The sequence below is a fragment of the Piliocolobus tephrosceles genome, chromosome 17 (genome assembly GCF_002776525.5).
Source record: "Piliocolobus tephrosceles isolate RC106 chromosome 17, ASM277652v3, whole genome shotgun sequence".
Classification (NCBI taxonomy): Eukaryota; Metazoa; Chordata; class Mammalia; order Primates; family Cercopithecidae; genus Piliocolobus; species Piliocolobus tephrosceles.
The window spans coordinates 11,357,451-11,372,038 of record NC_045450.1 but is presented as its reverse complement, the minus strand read 5'-3'; the positions used below and the strand labels follow the sequence as shown (position 1 = coordinate 11,372,038).

General features: G+C 44.9%; 1 protein-coding gene across 1 annotated transcript in view; it reads left to right on the top strand.

Moving 5' to 3' along the window:
* LOC111555239 overlaps positions 1–10,081 on the top strand; it is a 151,804-nt gene extending 141,723 nt beyond the window's left edge. The window contains exon 67 of the mRNA XM_031934456.1: positions 9,817–10,081. Coding sequence (XP_031790316.1) covers positions 9,817–9,844 — 28 coding nt within the window. The 3' untranslated portion in view covers positions 9,845–10,081. The remainder of the gene's footprint in view (positions 1–9,816) is intronic.
* The last annotated feature ends 4,507 nt before the right edge of the window (positions 10,082–14,588 follow it).

Here is a 14,588-nt window from a genome sequence, read left to right as displayed (position 1 = left end):
GACAACAACAGGAGTAGACTTCCAAGAGCTTCAGATGCCAGAATTAGTGGCTGCCGTTCAGACATTTAAAACCTTAACGGCAGAAGAGAAAATTAATGAATTGGAAAATACGACAAAGAGAGGATGAAATAAGAGGATCCAACATGTCTAAAAGAAATGCTGGGTGCAGTGGCTCATGCCTGTAATCCCGGCACTTTGGGAGGCCAAGATGGGCAGATTGCCTGAGGTCAGGAGTTTGAGACCAGCCTGGCCAACATGGTGAAACCCCCGTCTCTACTAAAAATACAAAAATTAGCTGGGTGTGGTGATGTGCAACTATGGAGGCTGAAGCAGGAGAATCGCTTGAACCCACGAGGTAGAGGTTGCAGTGAGCTGAGATTGCACCACTGTGCTCCAGCCTGAACAACAGAGCAAGACTCTGTCTCAAAAAAAAAAAAATTCCAGAAGGAAAACAGACACAGGACCCTTTAGAGTCAGGAGACACAATCCCCATACAATAAATCCATCCATACCAAGACCCATCAGAACAAAATTGCAGAAAAAAACAAAGAAAAGGTCCTAAAAGCTACTGAAGAGGGTGGAAAGAAGGAAGAACATGCTGATAATCCATCTCCCACCAGCAACAGCAGAAAACAGTGGAATAAGAGAAAATAAGCATGAGGTTAGTGTGTATACCCAGCTCAACTATTATGTAAGAATGAAACAGCCTCTCAGCACCAATCTATCTAGAGATACCTTTACCACGAATGACACTCAAAGATTCCACTGACATTCATTTATGTAGTCTGTGGCTTCTTTCCTGCTACAGAGGCAGAGTATTTGCAAGAGAGATTGTATTTTTGCTGTCTGAAAGACTCGACGAAAAAGATGGAAAGATAAGCTCCAGATTGGGAAAAATGTTTACAAACCACCTATTAGACCAAGGACTCATCTCTAGAATATATAAAGAACTCAAAGCTCAAAAGTAGGCCAAGTGTGGTGGCTCACGCTTTTACTCCCAGCACTTTGGGAGGCTGAGGTGAGATGGCTTGAACCCAGGAGGTCAAGGCTGCAGTGACCAATGATCACACTGCTGTGTGACAGATGGAGACCTTGTCTCAAAAAACAAAAACTCAAACAATGGGAAATAAATGCATGAAAAATGTTTGCAATACCAGTCAGAGAAACAAGGTAGCACCACACACCTGAGCTCCAGTGAGTTCCGGTACAGGTGGCGAGTTCCAAGGACTCAGCAGCATAAAGCATTGGTTGGACATCCAAATAGCCAGGTTGTGATTTCAACGTCCACTTATGAGTATACTATAAAAAGCACCGTTCCAGTACCAAAAATGTGACTGGTGAGAATCTAGGACAACTGCTGGCAGAGCTAGGCTTAAGGCAGGAATCAACTTCATGGTCTACCAACTAGACCCTCAGGAGGCAGCCTTAGACTCAATGAGACAACTATGAAGTGCCAAGACAGGAGGTGGTATGGCTGCACGGGAACCTCCAAGAACCTGTGAATCAAGCAGAAGCGCTCGTTGTTTTGACCGTGTAAATACAAAACTGTCGGCTACTTCAGCCGTCAACCAAACATCTGGGGAGGACAACAGGAAGACTTACAGCCGCAGCGGCACGATGGAATAGTATCTGCAGTGAAGGCCCTCTCACTCCCTTAGGGGCTTTTAAATCAAGGGCTAAATTATTCCCCTTTCTTGGACACCAGAGAAGTATCTAAGAAAAGCAGTCACCAAATTATAATTAACTTTTGGAGGACAAATTAAAAGGTGACTATAAGTTACAAAAGAAAGGCATAGGCCGGGCGCAGTGGCTCAAGCCTGTAATCCCACCACTTTGGGAGGCCGAAACGGGCGGATCACGATGTCAGGAGATCGACCCCATCCTGGCTAACACGGTGAAACCCCGTCTCTACTAAAAAATACAAAAAACTAGCTGGGCGAGGTGGCGGGCGCCTGTAGTCCCAGCTACTCGGGAGACTGAGGCAGGAGAATGGCGGGAACCCGGGAGGCGGAGCTTGCAGTGAGCTGAGATCTAGCCACTGCACTCCAGCCTGGGTGACAGAGCGAGACTCCGTCTCAAAAAAAAATTAAAATAAAGGCATATTATGAACTCTCATAAGAAAAAGAGAAATTAAGATGCTTTTTATTATTTTTTTGAGACAGGGTCTCTGTCCTTCAGGCTGGAATGCAGTGGTACAGCCTCCCAGGTAGCTGGGATTACAGGTGCACGCCACCACGCCCGGCTAATTTTTGTATTTTTAGTGGAGACGAGGTTTCACCATGTTGGCCAGGCTGGTCTCGAACTCCTGACTTCGTGATCTGCCCGCCTCCTGCCCAACCAGAGAAATTAAGACATTCTTAGATAAACAAAAGCTGAGGGAGTTCATTATGCAAGAAATGCTAAAGGGAGTCCTTCAAGTCAAAAAAAAAAAAAAATGCTAGGTGGAAATTTGAGGCCACATACCAAGACCTGTATTGTAATTTTGATTCATATCTGTTATTAGATTTAAAAGATGTGTAACTATAAATCTGTTAAATATGTAAGTGAAAAAAATTAAGCATGGTGGCATGCACCTGTAGTCTCAGCTACTCAGAAGGACCACTCGAGTCCAGGGACTTGAGGTTACACTGAGCTACGATAATGCCACTGCACTCCAGCCTGAGTGACAGCGTGAGACCCTGTCTCTAAAAATAAGATATAATTTGTGACATCAGCAACGCAGGAGGGAGGCACAGCTGTCAAAGAGTAGGGTATTTGTATGTGATTGAACTTACTGATTTAAAATGGATTGCTATAACTTCAGGATGCTTCATGTAATCCCCTTGGTAATGACAAAATATCTACAGAATGTACACAAAAGGAAATGAGAAGGAATTCTAAGTGTGTGACAATAAAAAAAAATATCAATTAAACACAAAGGGACGAAACGAGAGAGAAAGCAAACCATAAACCATGCAGAAAACAGTCAATGGCGTGGCACCAGGAAGTCCTTCTCCATCAGGAAGTCCCATAAGCAGTGTCCTGGGGTCCTCCCACAGCAACTGCTCACCACAGTCCTTGGCTGTGGGCCTCATGACACAGTCACCAGGTTAGTGAGTTGCGTCAGAATGATAATCTTTAAAAATACAAATGAATTCCACAATCAAAAGACTAAGAGACTTACACATAGGTTGAAAGTGAAAGGATGAAAAGAAAAAAGAGTAGCTATACTAATATCAGACAAAATCGACCTAAAGTCAAAAGCTGTTACAAGAGATAACGGTAACTGTCAATTCACCAGTTATAAATGTACATGCAACGCACCTCAGAGCTCCTAAATCTATGAAGCAAACACTGAAGCAAACACTGTAGAATGAAAGGAGAAATAGATAGTTCTACGATAATGGCAGGAGACTTCACCTCACTTTTTTTATTTTTTTGAGATGGAATCTCACTCTGTTGCCCAGGCTGGAGTGCAGTGGCATGATAACAGCTCACTGCAACCTCCGCCTCCTGGGTTCAAGTGATTCTTGTGCCTCGGAGTAGCCCCGGCTATTTTTAGTAGAGACAGGGTTTCAGCATGTTGGCCAGGCTGGTTTCAAACTCCTGACCTCAAGTGATCTACCCATCTTGGCCTCCTAAAGTGCTTGGATTACAGGCCTGAGACACTGCACCTGGCCCAATACCTCACTTTCAATAATGAATAAAACATCCAGACAGAAGATCAAGAAGGAAACAAAGTACTTGAATAACACTATAGACCAGGTGGACCTACCACACAGATAACTTCACCCAACAGCAGAATACACACTCTTCAAAAGTACACATGGAATGTTCTTGGGGAAAGATTGTATGTTAGGCTTCAAAGCGAGATTTAATACATTTTAAATGACTGAAATCATAATAGAAGGAAAACTGAAATATCCACAAGTATGTGGGAACTAAACAACATACTACAAAACCAGTGGATCAAAGGAAAAAAAGGAAAATTAGAAAGTATCTTGAGGCAAAACATCACATCTTACGGGATGCAGCAAAAGCAGTGCTATGAGGGAAATTTGTAGCTGTACACACTTACATTAAAGAAGCCAGCTGAGCACAGTGCCTCCACCTGTAATCCCAGCACTTTGGGAGGCCAAGGTGGGCAAATCACCTGAGGTCAAGAGTTTGAGAACAGCCTGGCTAACATGGTGAAACCCCGTCTCTACTAAAAATATAAAATGTAGCCAGGCGTGGTAGCACGTGCCTGTAATCTCAACTACTTGGGAGGCTGAGGCAGGAGAATCACTTGAACCCGGGAGGCAGAGGTTGCAGTAAGCTGAGATTGTACCACTGCACTCCAGCCTGGGTGACACAGCTAGACTCCTCTACCTCCCGCCTCACTCCCCACCCCCACAAAAAAAACAAAAACAGCAGCAGCCTGGCACAGTGACACTGTTCTATAATCCCAGCTACTTGAAAGGTCGAGGCCAGGAGATTGCTTGAGCCCAGGAGTTTTAGACGAGCTTGGGCAATATGGCAAGACCCTCTCTCAAAGAAAAAGGAAAAGCTCTCAAACCAACAACCTAACCTTCTACCTTAAGATATTAGAAAAAGAACAGCCTAAACCTGAAGATAGGAGAAGGAAATAATAAAGGTTAGAGCAGAAATAAGTAGAAGACAGAAAAACAGACCTGTAACTACCAAGGAGATTGAATCAGTGACCAAAAACTTGGCAAGAAAGAAAAGCACAAGATCAGATGGCTTCACTGGTAAATTACCAAACATTTGAACAATCAACACCAATCCTGCTCATATTCTTACGAAACACTGAGGAAAGAATACCTCCAAATGCATTCTGTGAGGCCAGCATTACTGACACCAAAGGTAGACAAAGAACCAGAGGAAAATAGAGTAATATCCCTCATAAATACAGATACAAAAGTTCTCAACAAAATACTCGTAAAGAGAATTCGACAGCATCATAAAAAGGATTATACACCATGATCAAGTGAGATTTATTCCTGGAATGCAAAGATGGTTACCATATAAAAATGTAAGATATCACATTCCTTCATTCTGTTAAACACATGACTATTTCAGTTAGTGCAGAAAAAACATTTAACACAGTTTCATACCCTTTCATGATTAAAAAACACAAACTCAAAATAGAAATGACCTCAACATAATAAGGGTCATATAAACAACCCTCAGCTTACATCACACTCAGTGATGAAAGACAAAGTTTTCCAAGATGAGAAATAAAACAATGATGCCTGCTTTCATAATGCTGGAAATCCTCGCCAAAGCTATTAAGAAAGAAAGGAAAAAGAAAAGGCATCCAAATTGGAACAGAGGCAGTAAAATTATCTGTTAACAGATGACGTGATCTTCTTTGTCAAAAATCGTGAAGACTGCATGAAAAAAAAACATTAGAACTAATAATTTGTCAAAGTTTCAGGATTACGAAATCAACATACAAAAGTCAGTTGCAATTTCTACACACCAACAGTCAACAATCCAAGAGGGAAATTAAGAAAACAATTCCTCCTAGGCATGGTGGTACATGCCTACAGTCTCTGCTACTTGGGAGGCTGAGGCAGGAGGATTGCTTGAGACTCACAGGTCGACGCTCTCAGTTTTGATAATGATTATGCCTGTGAATAGCCACTGTACTCCAGCCTGGGCAACATAGTGAGACACCATCTTTTTTTTTTTTTTTTTTTAAGTCCATTTACAATAGCATCAAATAAAATAAAATAGGAATAAACTTAACCAGGAGGCAGACTTTGGTAGGATGTAGAGTCCCAGGGACCAGTTGTGCAACAAATGTAAAGGCATCTCATATTTAAGGATTATAAGACTTAGTATCGTTAAGATGTCAATACTACTCAAAGTGATCTACAGGTTTAATGCAATTGCTATCGCAATCCCAGTGGCATTTTTTCTTCAATTTTAGAAAAATCCATCCCAAAGTTTATACACAATTTCAAGGGACCCCAAATGGCCAAAACAATCTTGAAAACAAAGAACAAAGTTGGACACATTATACTTCCCAATTTCAAAATTTGTGAAAAGCTACAGTGGTCAAAAGTGTGGTACTGGCATAAAGACATACATACAGACCAGTCGAATGAAATAGAGTCTAGAAAGAAACTCTTACACATATGGTCAAGTGATTTCAGTAAGGATGCCAAGACTATCGAATTGGGGAAAGGACAGTCTTTCAACAAATGGAAAACTAGATATGCACATCCAAAAGAACGAAGTTAAACCGTTACCTTATACCATGTTGAAAAAAAAAAGAAAACCTCAATAATTGATTAAAGACCTAACTGTAAGAGCTGAAACTATACACCTTTTGTTTTGTTTTTTTGAGGCAGAGTCTTGCTTACTTGTCCAGGCTGGAGTGCAGTGGCTTGATCTCAGCTCACTCCAAGCTCCGCCTCCCCGGTTCATGCCATTCTCCTGTCTCAGCCTCCTGAGTAGCTGGGACTACAGGTGCCCGCCACCACGCGTGGCTAATTTTTTTTTTTTTTTTTTTTTGTACTTTTTTAGTAGAGATGGGGTTTCACCGTGTTAGCCAGGATGGTCTTGATCTCCTGACCTCATGATCCACCTGCTTCGGCCTCCCAAAGTGCTGGGATTACAGGAGTGACCCACTGTGCCTGGCCACTATGTAACTGTTAAAACACGTAGGAGGACTTCCTTTTTGGCAATGACTTGATATGACGCATATGACACCAAAGGTACATGAACAAAAGGAAAATAGACAAACTGGATTGCATTGAAGGATACTGTATTAACAGAGTGAAAAGGCATCCTACAGAATGGGAGTAAAGATGTGCAAATTATATCTGATAAGGAGTTCCCATCTAGAATACATAAAGCACTCTCACAATTTAACAGAAACCCAACCCAGTTCAAAAATGTACAAAGGACTTGAATAGACATTTCTCCAAATAAGATACGCAAATGGCCAATAAGCACGTAAAAAGATGCTCAACATCACTAATTATTAGGGGAACTCAAATCAAAACCACATGGAGAGGCCAGGCACAGTAGCTCACGCCTGTAATCCCAGTGCTTTTGGAAGCGAAGGTGGGCAGATCACTTGAGGTCAGGAGTTCAAGACCAGCCTGGCCAACACAGTGACACCACGTCTCTACTAAAAAATACAAAAATCAGCCAGGAGGGGTGATGTACGCCTGTAGTCCCAGCTGCTCAAGAGGCTGGGGCAGGAGAATTGCTTGAACCCAGGAGGCAGGGGTTACAGTGAGCTGAGATCCCGCCACTGTACTCCAGCCTTGGTGACAGAACAAGACTCTGTCTCAAAAAAAAAAAAAAAAAAAAAAAAAAAAACCTCCATGGAGTTGCCACCTCAGACCCATTAGGATGGCTGTAAACAATACAGAAAATAACAAGTGTTAGGATGTTGAGCGGTTTGAACCCTTGTGTACTCTTACTGGGAGAATAAATGGAAAAAACAATATGGCAATTCACCAAAAAGTTAAAAATCAGCCAGGTGCAGTGGCTCACATCTGTAATCCCAGCACTTTGGGAGGCTGGGGCGGGCGAATCACTTGAGGCCAGGAGTTTGACACCAGCCTGGCCAACATGGTGAAACCCCATCTCTACAACAATACAAAAATTAGACAAGTGTGATGGTGTGGGCCTGTAATCCCAGCTACTTGGGAGGTTGAGGCATGAGAATCACTTGAACCCGGGAGGCGGAGGTTGCAATGAGCCAAGACTGCACCGCCGCGTTCCAGCCTGGGTGACAGAGTGAGACTCTGTCTCAAAACAAAGAATTACTGTACAATCCAGCAGTTCTACTTCTGGGTATGTATTCCCTAAAATTCAAAGGGTCTCACACATTTATACACCGATGTTCATAGCAGTATTATTCACAACGGCCAAGAGACACCAGCAACCCAAGTATCCACTGACAGATAAACAAATGTAGTCTCTCCATACCATCAATTAGGATTCAGCCTTAAAAAGGAAGGAAATTGTGACACACGCTACCACATGGATGAACCTTGAGGACATTATACAAAGTGAAATAAGCCAGTCACAAAAACATATTTGAAGGACCTAGAGTAACGAGTTTCACAGAGACAAAGTACAGTGGTGGCTGCCAGGAGCTGGGAGAGAGCAGTAATGGGCTATTTAATGGGGATAAAGTTTCAGTTTGGCAGGATTTAGCGAGTTCCAGAGATTGGTTGCACAAAAATACGAATGTACTTACACTGATTTGTGCACTTTAAAATGGTTACGGTGAATTTTACATGTGTTTAACCACATTTAACATTTTTTACATTAGAAATGTATATGTATATGGAGCACCTCTGTGCTAGGCGTGGTGAGGGAATGATAAACTTTATACATATGAACACCGTCGTTAAAAAACCAAACACATAAGGAGATAAAATTCTAAGTGTAAAAACTAGCACAGACAGACAACAGACACAGACACACAGGACTCAGATAGCAGGCTTATTAGACACAGATTATAGATTTCAGCAGGGAACTAGAAATTATTAAAATTACTAATTACTAAATGTGTAGTTTAGTAATTAATTTATCTAATCAGCTAATTGACTAATTACGGAAAATTATATCTCTGAAAAAGAACCAGAATGTAGCAGAAAGAGATAGCAGAAAAGGCCACCTAAACCCCATATTTTAAACGGTTCTCTTAGCAAATGACGGATAGAAGGGTGCTTCCTGGCCAGGTGAGGTGGCTCACACCTGTAATCCCAGCACTTTGGGAGGCTGAGACAGGCAGATCACCTGAGGTCGGGAGTTTGAGGCCAGCCTGGCCAACATGGTGAAAGCCCGTCTCAACTAAAAATATAAAAATTAGCCAGGTATAGTGGTACACGCCTGTAATCCCAGCTACTCGGGAGGCTGAGGCAAGAGAATCACTTGAACCTGGGAGGCAGAGGTTGCAGTGAGCTAAGATGGCACCTCTGCACTCCAGTCTGGGCAACAGAGCAAGACTCCGTCTGAAAAAAATAAATAGCTGGGCACAGTGGCTTGCTCCTGTAATCCCAACACTTTGGGAGGCCAAGGCAGGTGGATCACTTGAGGTCAGAAGTTTGAGACCAGCCTGGCCCAACCCCGTGTCTACTAAAAATATAAAAATTAGCTAGGTGTGGTGGCAGGTGCTACTCAGGAGGCTGAGGCAGGAGAATCACTTGAACCCAGGAAGCAGAGGTTGCAGTGAACCACTGTACTCTAGCCTGGGTAACAGAGCGAGACTCCATCTCAAAAAAATTAAAGCCCACCTTTTAAACAGTTCTCTTAGCAGGTGAGGGATAGAGGGGCACTTCCTTAACCTGGTAGCTCTGAGTGTCAGTCTGTGCCCTTGCCCACCACATTTGACGGTGACACAGCAGAGCAACACCTCTAGGGCCAGGAGCCCCGCGTCACGGCCTCCACTGCCTGCTGTACTGAAGATCTCACCCACACAGTGAGCTCCCTTTAGCCCACCCTGTGGGTTGGATGCATCCTGAGCTCTCAAAGCATCGTGTGCTACGGTTCCACCCTCCCCTTGCCTAGGAAGTGTGTCTTGGTCTTCTCTGTGTCCAGGGTGCTGGCAGCAGAGCCTGACACAGAGTGAACCCTCGACAGATGCTTGTTCCATTTCCAAGGAACTCAGCAGGCTGGGCCTAGCACCACCGCCTGCAAAGGCCCTGCAGGTATAGGGACTCACCGACCCATGCCTGCTGCTCTTACACAAAGGGGAGAGGGAGATGGGTGGGAGTGGATGGGGAGTTGTCCTGTTAATAATGAGGGCCAGGGGCCCCTCTCCTCCAGGGCCCATTGCCTGGTCTTCTCTCTCCTTTACAGTTTGAGATGTCATCCAAGCCAGCATTAGGCTACCAAAGACTTCAAACTCCTTCACCTTCTACTCCAATTCCAGTTCCTTGGCAAGGGCAAGATTCATGGCTGGGACAGAATAAGCAGCATGGAATGCCGGGAAACTCAGAACTGCACATGCTTCAAACGCAGGGAATAAGAGCTCCTTGCCACTGGGCTCAAAAATACTTCTGGGGGAAACTCTGCCACTGGTCTGGGTAATTCTCCCCCTTCCTCCACACCTCCACTGTAAAGAGGAGACAGTGTGGCCAGCGAGTATCAGCTCTGCAGAGACAACTCCACCTGGCCCCTGTTCATGCCCAAGATATTTACTCACTTATTCAACATCCATCTGGGAAGCCGCTTCAGAACACTGACTGTGTGGTGGGGGACACGAAGCCAGGCCCTCAGCAGCTTGGTACTGGTTTTCCCTGCCTGATCCAGGGGTCTTCTGAGGCAGGAGGTTCCTTGAGGGGAACTGGTGGCCCCAAGCCTGTTAATCAGAAGCCCAGGTAGGGAGCTTCTCTCGTTGGGGTAGACACACTGGGACGGAATGCTTCAGGAGGCTCTGGGGAGGGCCTCCGCTTTGGTAGGGGTACCTGTGAACTCAGGCCCCCAGGCTACAGCATTGGAAGTTTTTTACTTTCTTTTGGGATATAACTTTTTCCTTTGAGTTTTCAACTGAAAAATAAAGCTGGCAGAATCCAAGAACGTGTCTCTGGATTACTGAGGCTGATCATCCACTCAAGAGAGGGGGAGGTGTGGGCGGTTACAGAATCTGCTCACCGATAGGGGGTGCCCTCGAGCCCTCTCTGCACTGAGCCTTTGGTAGGAGCTGGTAGGGTCCAGATTCCAGAGTAAAGGGCAAGGCATCAGCCACAGGGACTGAGGCAAGCTGAAGGCCAGACTTGACCATCCCTGACCTCTGCCCACCACCTTTCCCCTCCCGCCACCATGAATCCCTGCACAGCACAGCAGGTGCCAGATGAAGTTTAGAAGAAAGAATTCCAGGGTGAATGGGAAGGAGAAGGTTGGTCCTCCACATTCTGAAGTTTAGAAGAAAGAACTCCAGGGTGAATGGGAACGAGAAGGTTGGTCCTCCACATTCCCACACTGGAGAGAAGAGAGAAGGGAGAGCAGCTGTGATTTGAATGTTTTGCTATGGTTACAGCCTAAAGACCCCGGAGCCCAGGCACTTCTCCAAGTGCCTTGAAAGATGTTTGATCTGGGGGCTGGGCATGGTGGCTCACGCCTGTAATCTCAGCACTTTGGGAGGCCAAGGCGGGTGGATCACACGATCGGGAGTTCAAGATCAGCCTGGCCAAGGTGGTGAAACGTCATCACTACTAAAAATACAAAAAATAAATAAATAAATTAGCTGGGCGTGGTGGCAGGCACCTGTAATCCCAGCTACCCAGGAGGCTGAGGCCGAGAATTGCTTTAGCCTGGGAGTCAGAGACTGCAGTGAGTCGAGATCGGGCCACTGCACTCCAACCTGGCGACAAAGCGAGACTCCATCTCAAAAAAAAAAAAAAAAGATGTTTGATCTTAGGCCTTACAAGTTTGATCTTAGGCCTTACAATAGTCCAATGAGGAATGGACGATCCCTACTTAATGAGAGAAAAAACAAAGGCTCAGAGAGTTGAGAAGATTCCCCCAAGGTCATACAACCTACAAACGGCCAGGAGCGCGCTGATGCGGCTTATCTGCCTCCCAAGGCTGCCCAAGCTCAATCAACCCCCACTTCTGCTTTTGCAATAAAAGAAAAGCAAATCACTGGTATGCAGGGGCCCCTGAGCAATTCGGAGTCAGGTGCCAACTCGAGTGTGCAGCCACCTGACCTGCTGGTTTCTCAACATGCCTGATGGATCCATGATTTCTGATCCAGAAAGGAAATGCAGAAGCCTTCCCTGCCTGCCTCCCACACTCTGTGGGTCAAGTATTTACCAAAAACACAGCACCGGCCTGGACACCAGCAGACATACAAAGAGGGAAACAGTTCTCCCTTCTCAAGGCAAGTTGGACAACATCAGTGCTTTGCAGCTGGGGGGTGTGGGTGGAGTACTTGTGCATGGATTTGAAACAGATGGGAGAGGGAATGATTCCAGTGGAAAGACCAATAAATATTTATATCTACAATGTACACTGAACTCCAGCCTGGACAACACAGCAAGACTCTGTCTCTAAAAAAATTTCATCATTAGCCGGGCGTGGTGGCTCGTGCCTGTAGTCCCAGCTACCTAGGAGGCTGAGGCAGGAGGATCACTTGAGCCCAGGAGTTTGAAATTACAATAAACTATGATCGTACCACTGCACTCCAGCCTGGGCATCAGAGCAAGGCCCTATCTCTAAAACAAAACAAGGGAAGACGTTTACATACCAATCAATGTAAGAAAATCCAAAATAAAGTATTACCAAATAAACCCCACTGGGGCCTAAAAAAGAAGTGACCTAAAACTGGCCAGGTGCGGTGGCTCACACCTGTAATCCCAGCACTTTGGGAAGTCAAGGCGGGCAGATCACGAGGTCAGGAGATCAAGACCATCCTAGCTAAAAGGGTGAAACCCCGTCTCTACTAAAAAATACAAATAAAAAATTAGCCAGGCATGGTGGCGGGCGCCGGTAGTCCCAGCTACTCGGGAGGCTGAGGCAGGAGAATGGCGTGAACCTGGAAGGCAGAGCTTGCAGTGAGCTGAGATCCGGCCACTGCACTCCAGCCTAGGTGACAGAGCAAGACTCCGTCTCAAAAAAAAGAAAAAAAAAAAAAAGTGATCTAAACCAAGTGAGACTTGTACAGTATAACAAGGATGGTTCAAAATTAGAACATCTTTTAATTTCATTATATATATATATTTTGAGATGTATTCTCGCTCTGTTGCTCTGACTGGAGTGCAGTGGTACGATCCAGGCTCACTGCAAGCTCCGCCTCCTGGGTTCACTCCATTCTCCTGCCTCAGTCTCCTGAATAGCTGGGACTATAGGCGCCCGCCACCACACCTGGCTAATTTTTTCTATTTTTAGTAGAGACGGGGTTTCACTGTGTTAGCCAGGATGCTCTCGATCTCCTGACCTCGTGATCTGCCCACCTCGGCCTCCCAAAGTGCTGGAATTACAGGCTTGAGCCACCGCGCCCGGCCTAATTTCATTTATGTTAATATGCTAAAAGAAAAATCATAATCATCGTAGATGTTGAAAAGGCATTTGACAAAATTTACTACAAAACTTATTTTAAAAACTTACCAAATTAGAAAGAGGGATACTTCCTTAAATTACACACGATAAAGGAAATTACACCCAGACACACACCTATCAAGCCAAAGCCCAGCATCATTTGTAGGGGATGGAAGCAATAGAAGCTTCCATTAACCTTCACAACAAAAGAATGCCCTGTTACCACAGTTATTTTGGAGGCCCTAGCTGATGAAACTGGGCAAGGAGGAAAGTAAAACATTTAAGAAAAAAGCAGGAGGTGAAATAATTATATTTGCTCTTAAAAAGGAGGTAGATTTTGCTAAGGAGTTAGGTACAAAAGTAACATACTAAGCAGCCTTCCTTTTTCTTAATTTTTAAAATATAGAGATGGGGCTGGGCACAGCTCACACCTGTAATCCCAGCGCTTTCGGAGGCCAAGGGAGGCGGATTGCTTGAGGCCAGGAGTTTGATACCAGCCTGGCCAACATGGCAAAACCCCATCTCTACTAATAATACAAAAATTAGCCAGGTGTGGTGGCACACACCTGTGATACCAGGTACTCAGAAGGCTGAGGCACGAGAACTGCTTGAACCCGGGACGTGGAGGTTGCAGTGAACCGGGAGTGCACTGCTGCACTTCAGCCTGGGTGACAGAGAAAGACCCTGTCTCAAAAAAAAAAAAAAAAAAAAAAATAGAGACGGGGTCTTGCTATGATGCCCAGGCTGGTCTCAAACCCCTGGGCTCAAGCAATCCTTCTGCCTCAGTCTCCCAAAGTGCTAGGATTACAGGTGTGAGCCACCAAGCCTGGCCTCAAACAGTCTTCCTGTGTACAAACAAGCAGTTAGAAAAGTTAAAAGAAAACATCCCATTTGCAACAGCACACTCCCAAAAAACAAAACTCTCAGAAATAAATGTGCAAAAATATACACACACAATCCATATGAAGAAATCTTTCAAATGCTGCCGAGGGATAGGAAACACTCTGAATGCAAAAGAAAGCCATGCTGCATGTGTTATCCAGAAACGTTCAACATTAAAAAGATGTCGCATCAATATCAAGCGGGGGTGTGTGGAAATGGAGCCTTCATCCACGCTGGGGAGAACATGATGGCATGGCCACTCCAAAAGACATTTTGGCAGTTTCTTAAAAGGTGAATATAAATCTTTCTTATGGGGCTGGGGCTGGACACGGTGGCTCACGTCTGTAATCCCAGCACTTTGGTAGGCCAAGGCAGGTGGATCACCTGAGGTCAGGAGTTCGAGACGAGCCTAGCCAACATGGTGAAACCCCATCTCTACTAAAAGTACAAAAAAATTAGCTGGGTGTGGTAGCGGACGCCTGTAATCCCAGCTACTCGGGAGGCTGAGGCAGGAGAATCTCTTGAACCCAGGAGGCAGAGGTTACAGTGAGCCAAGATCGTGCCACTGCACTCCAGCCTGGGCAACAGAATGAGACTGTCTCCTAGATAGATAGATAGATACATAGCTAGCTAGCTAGCTAGGTAGGTAGGTAGGTAGGTAGGTAGATAGATAGATAGATAGATAGATAGATAGATAGATAGATAGATAG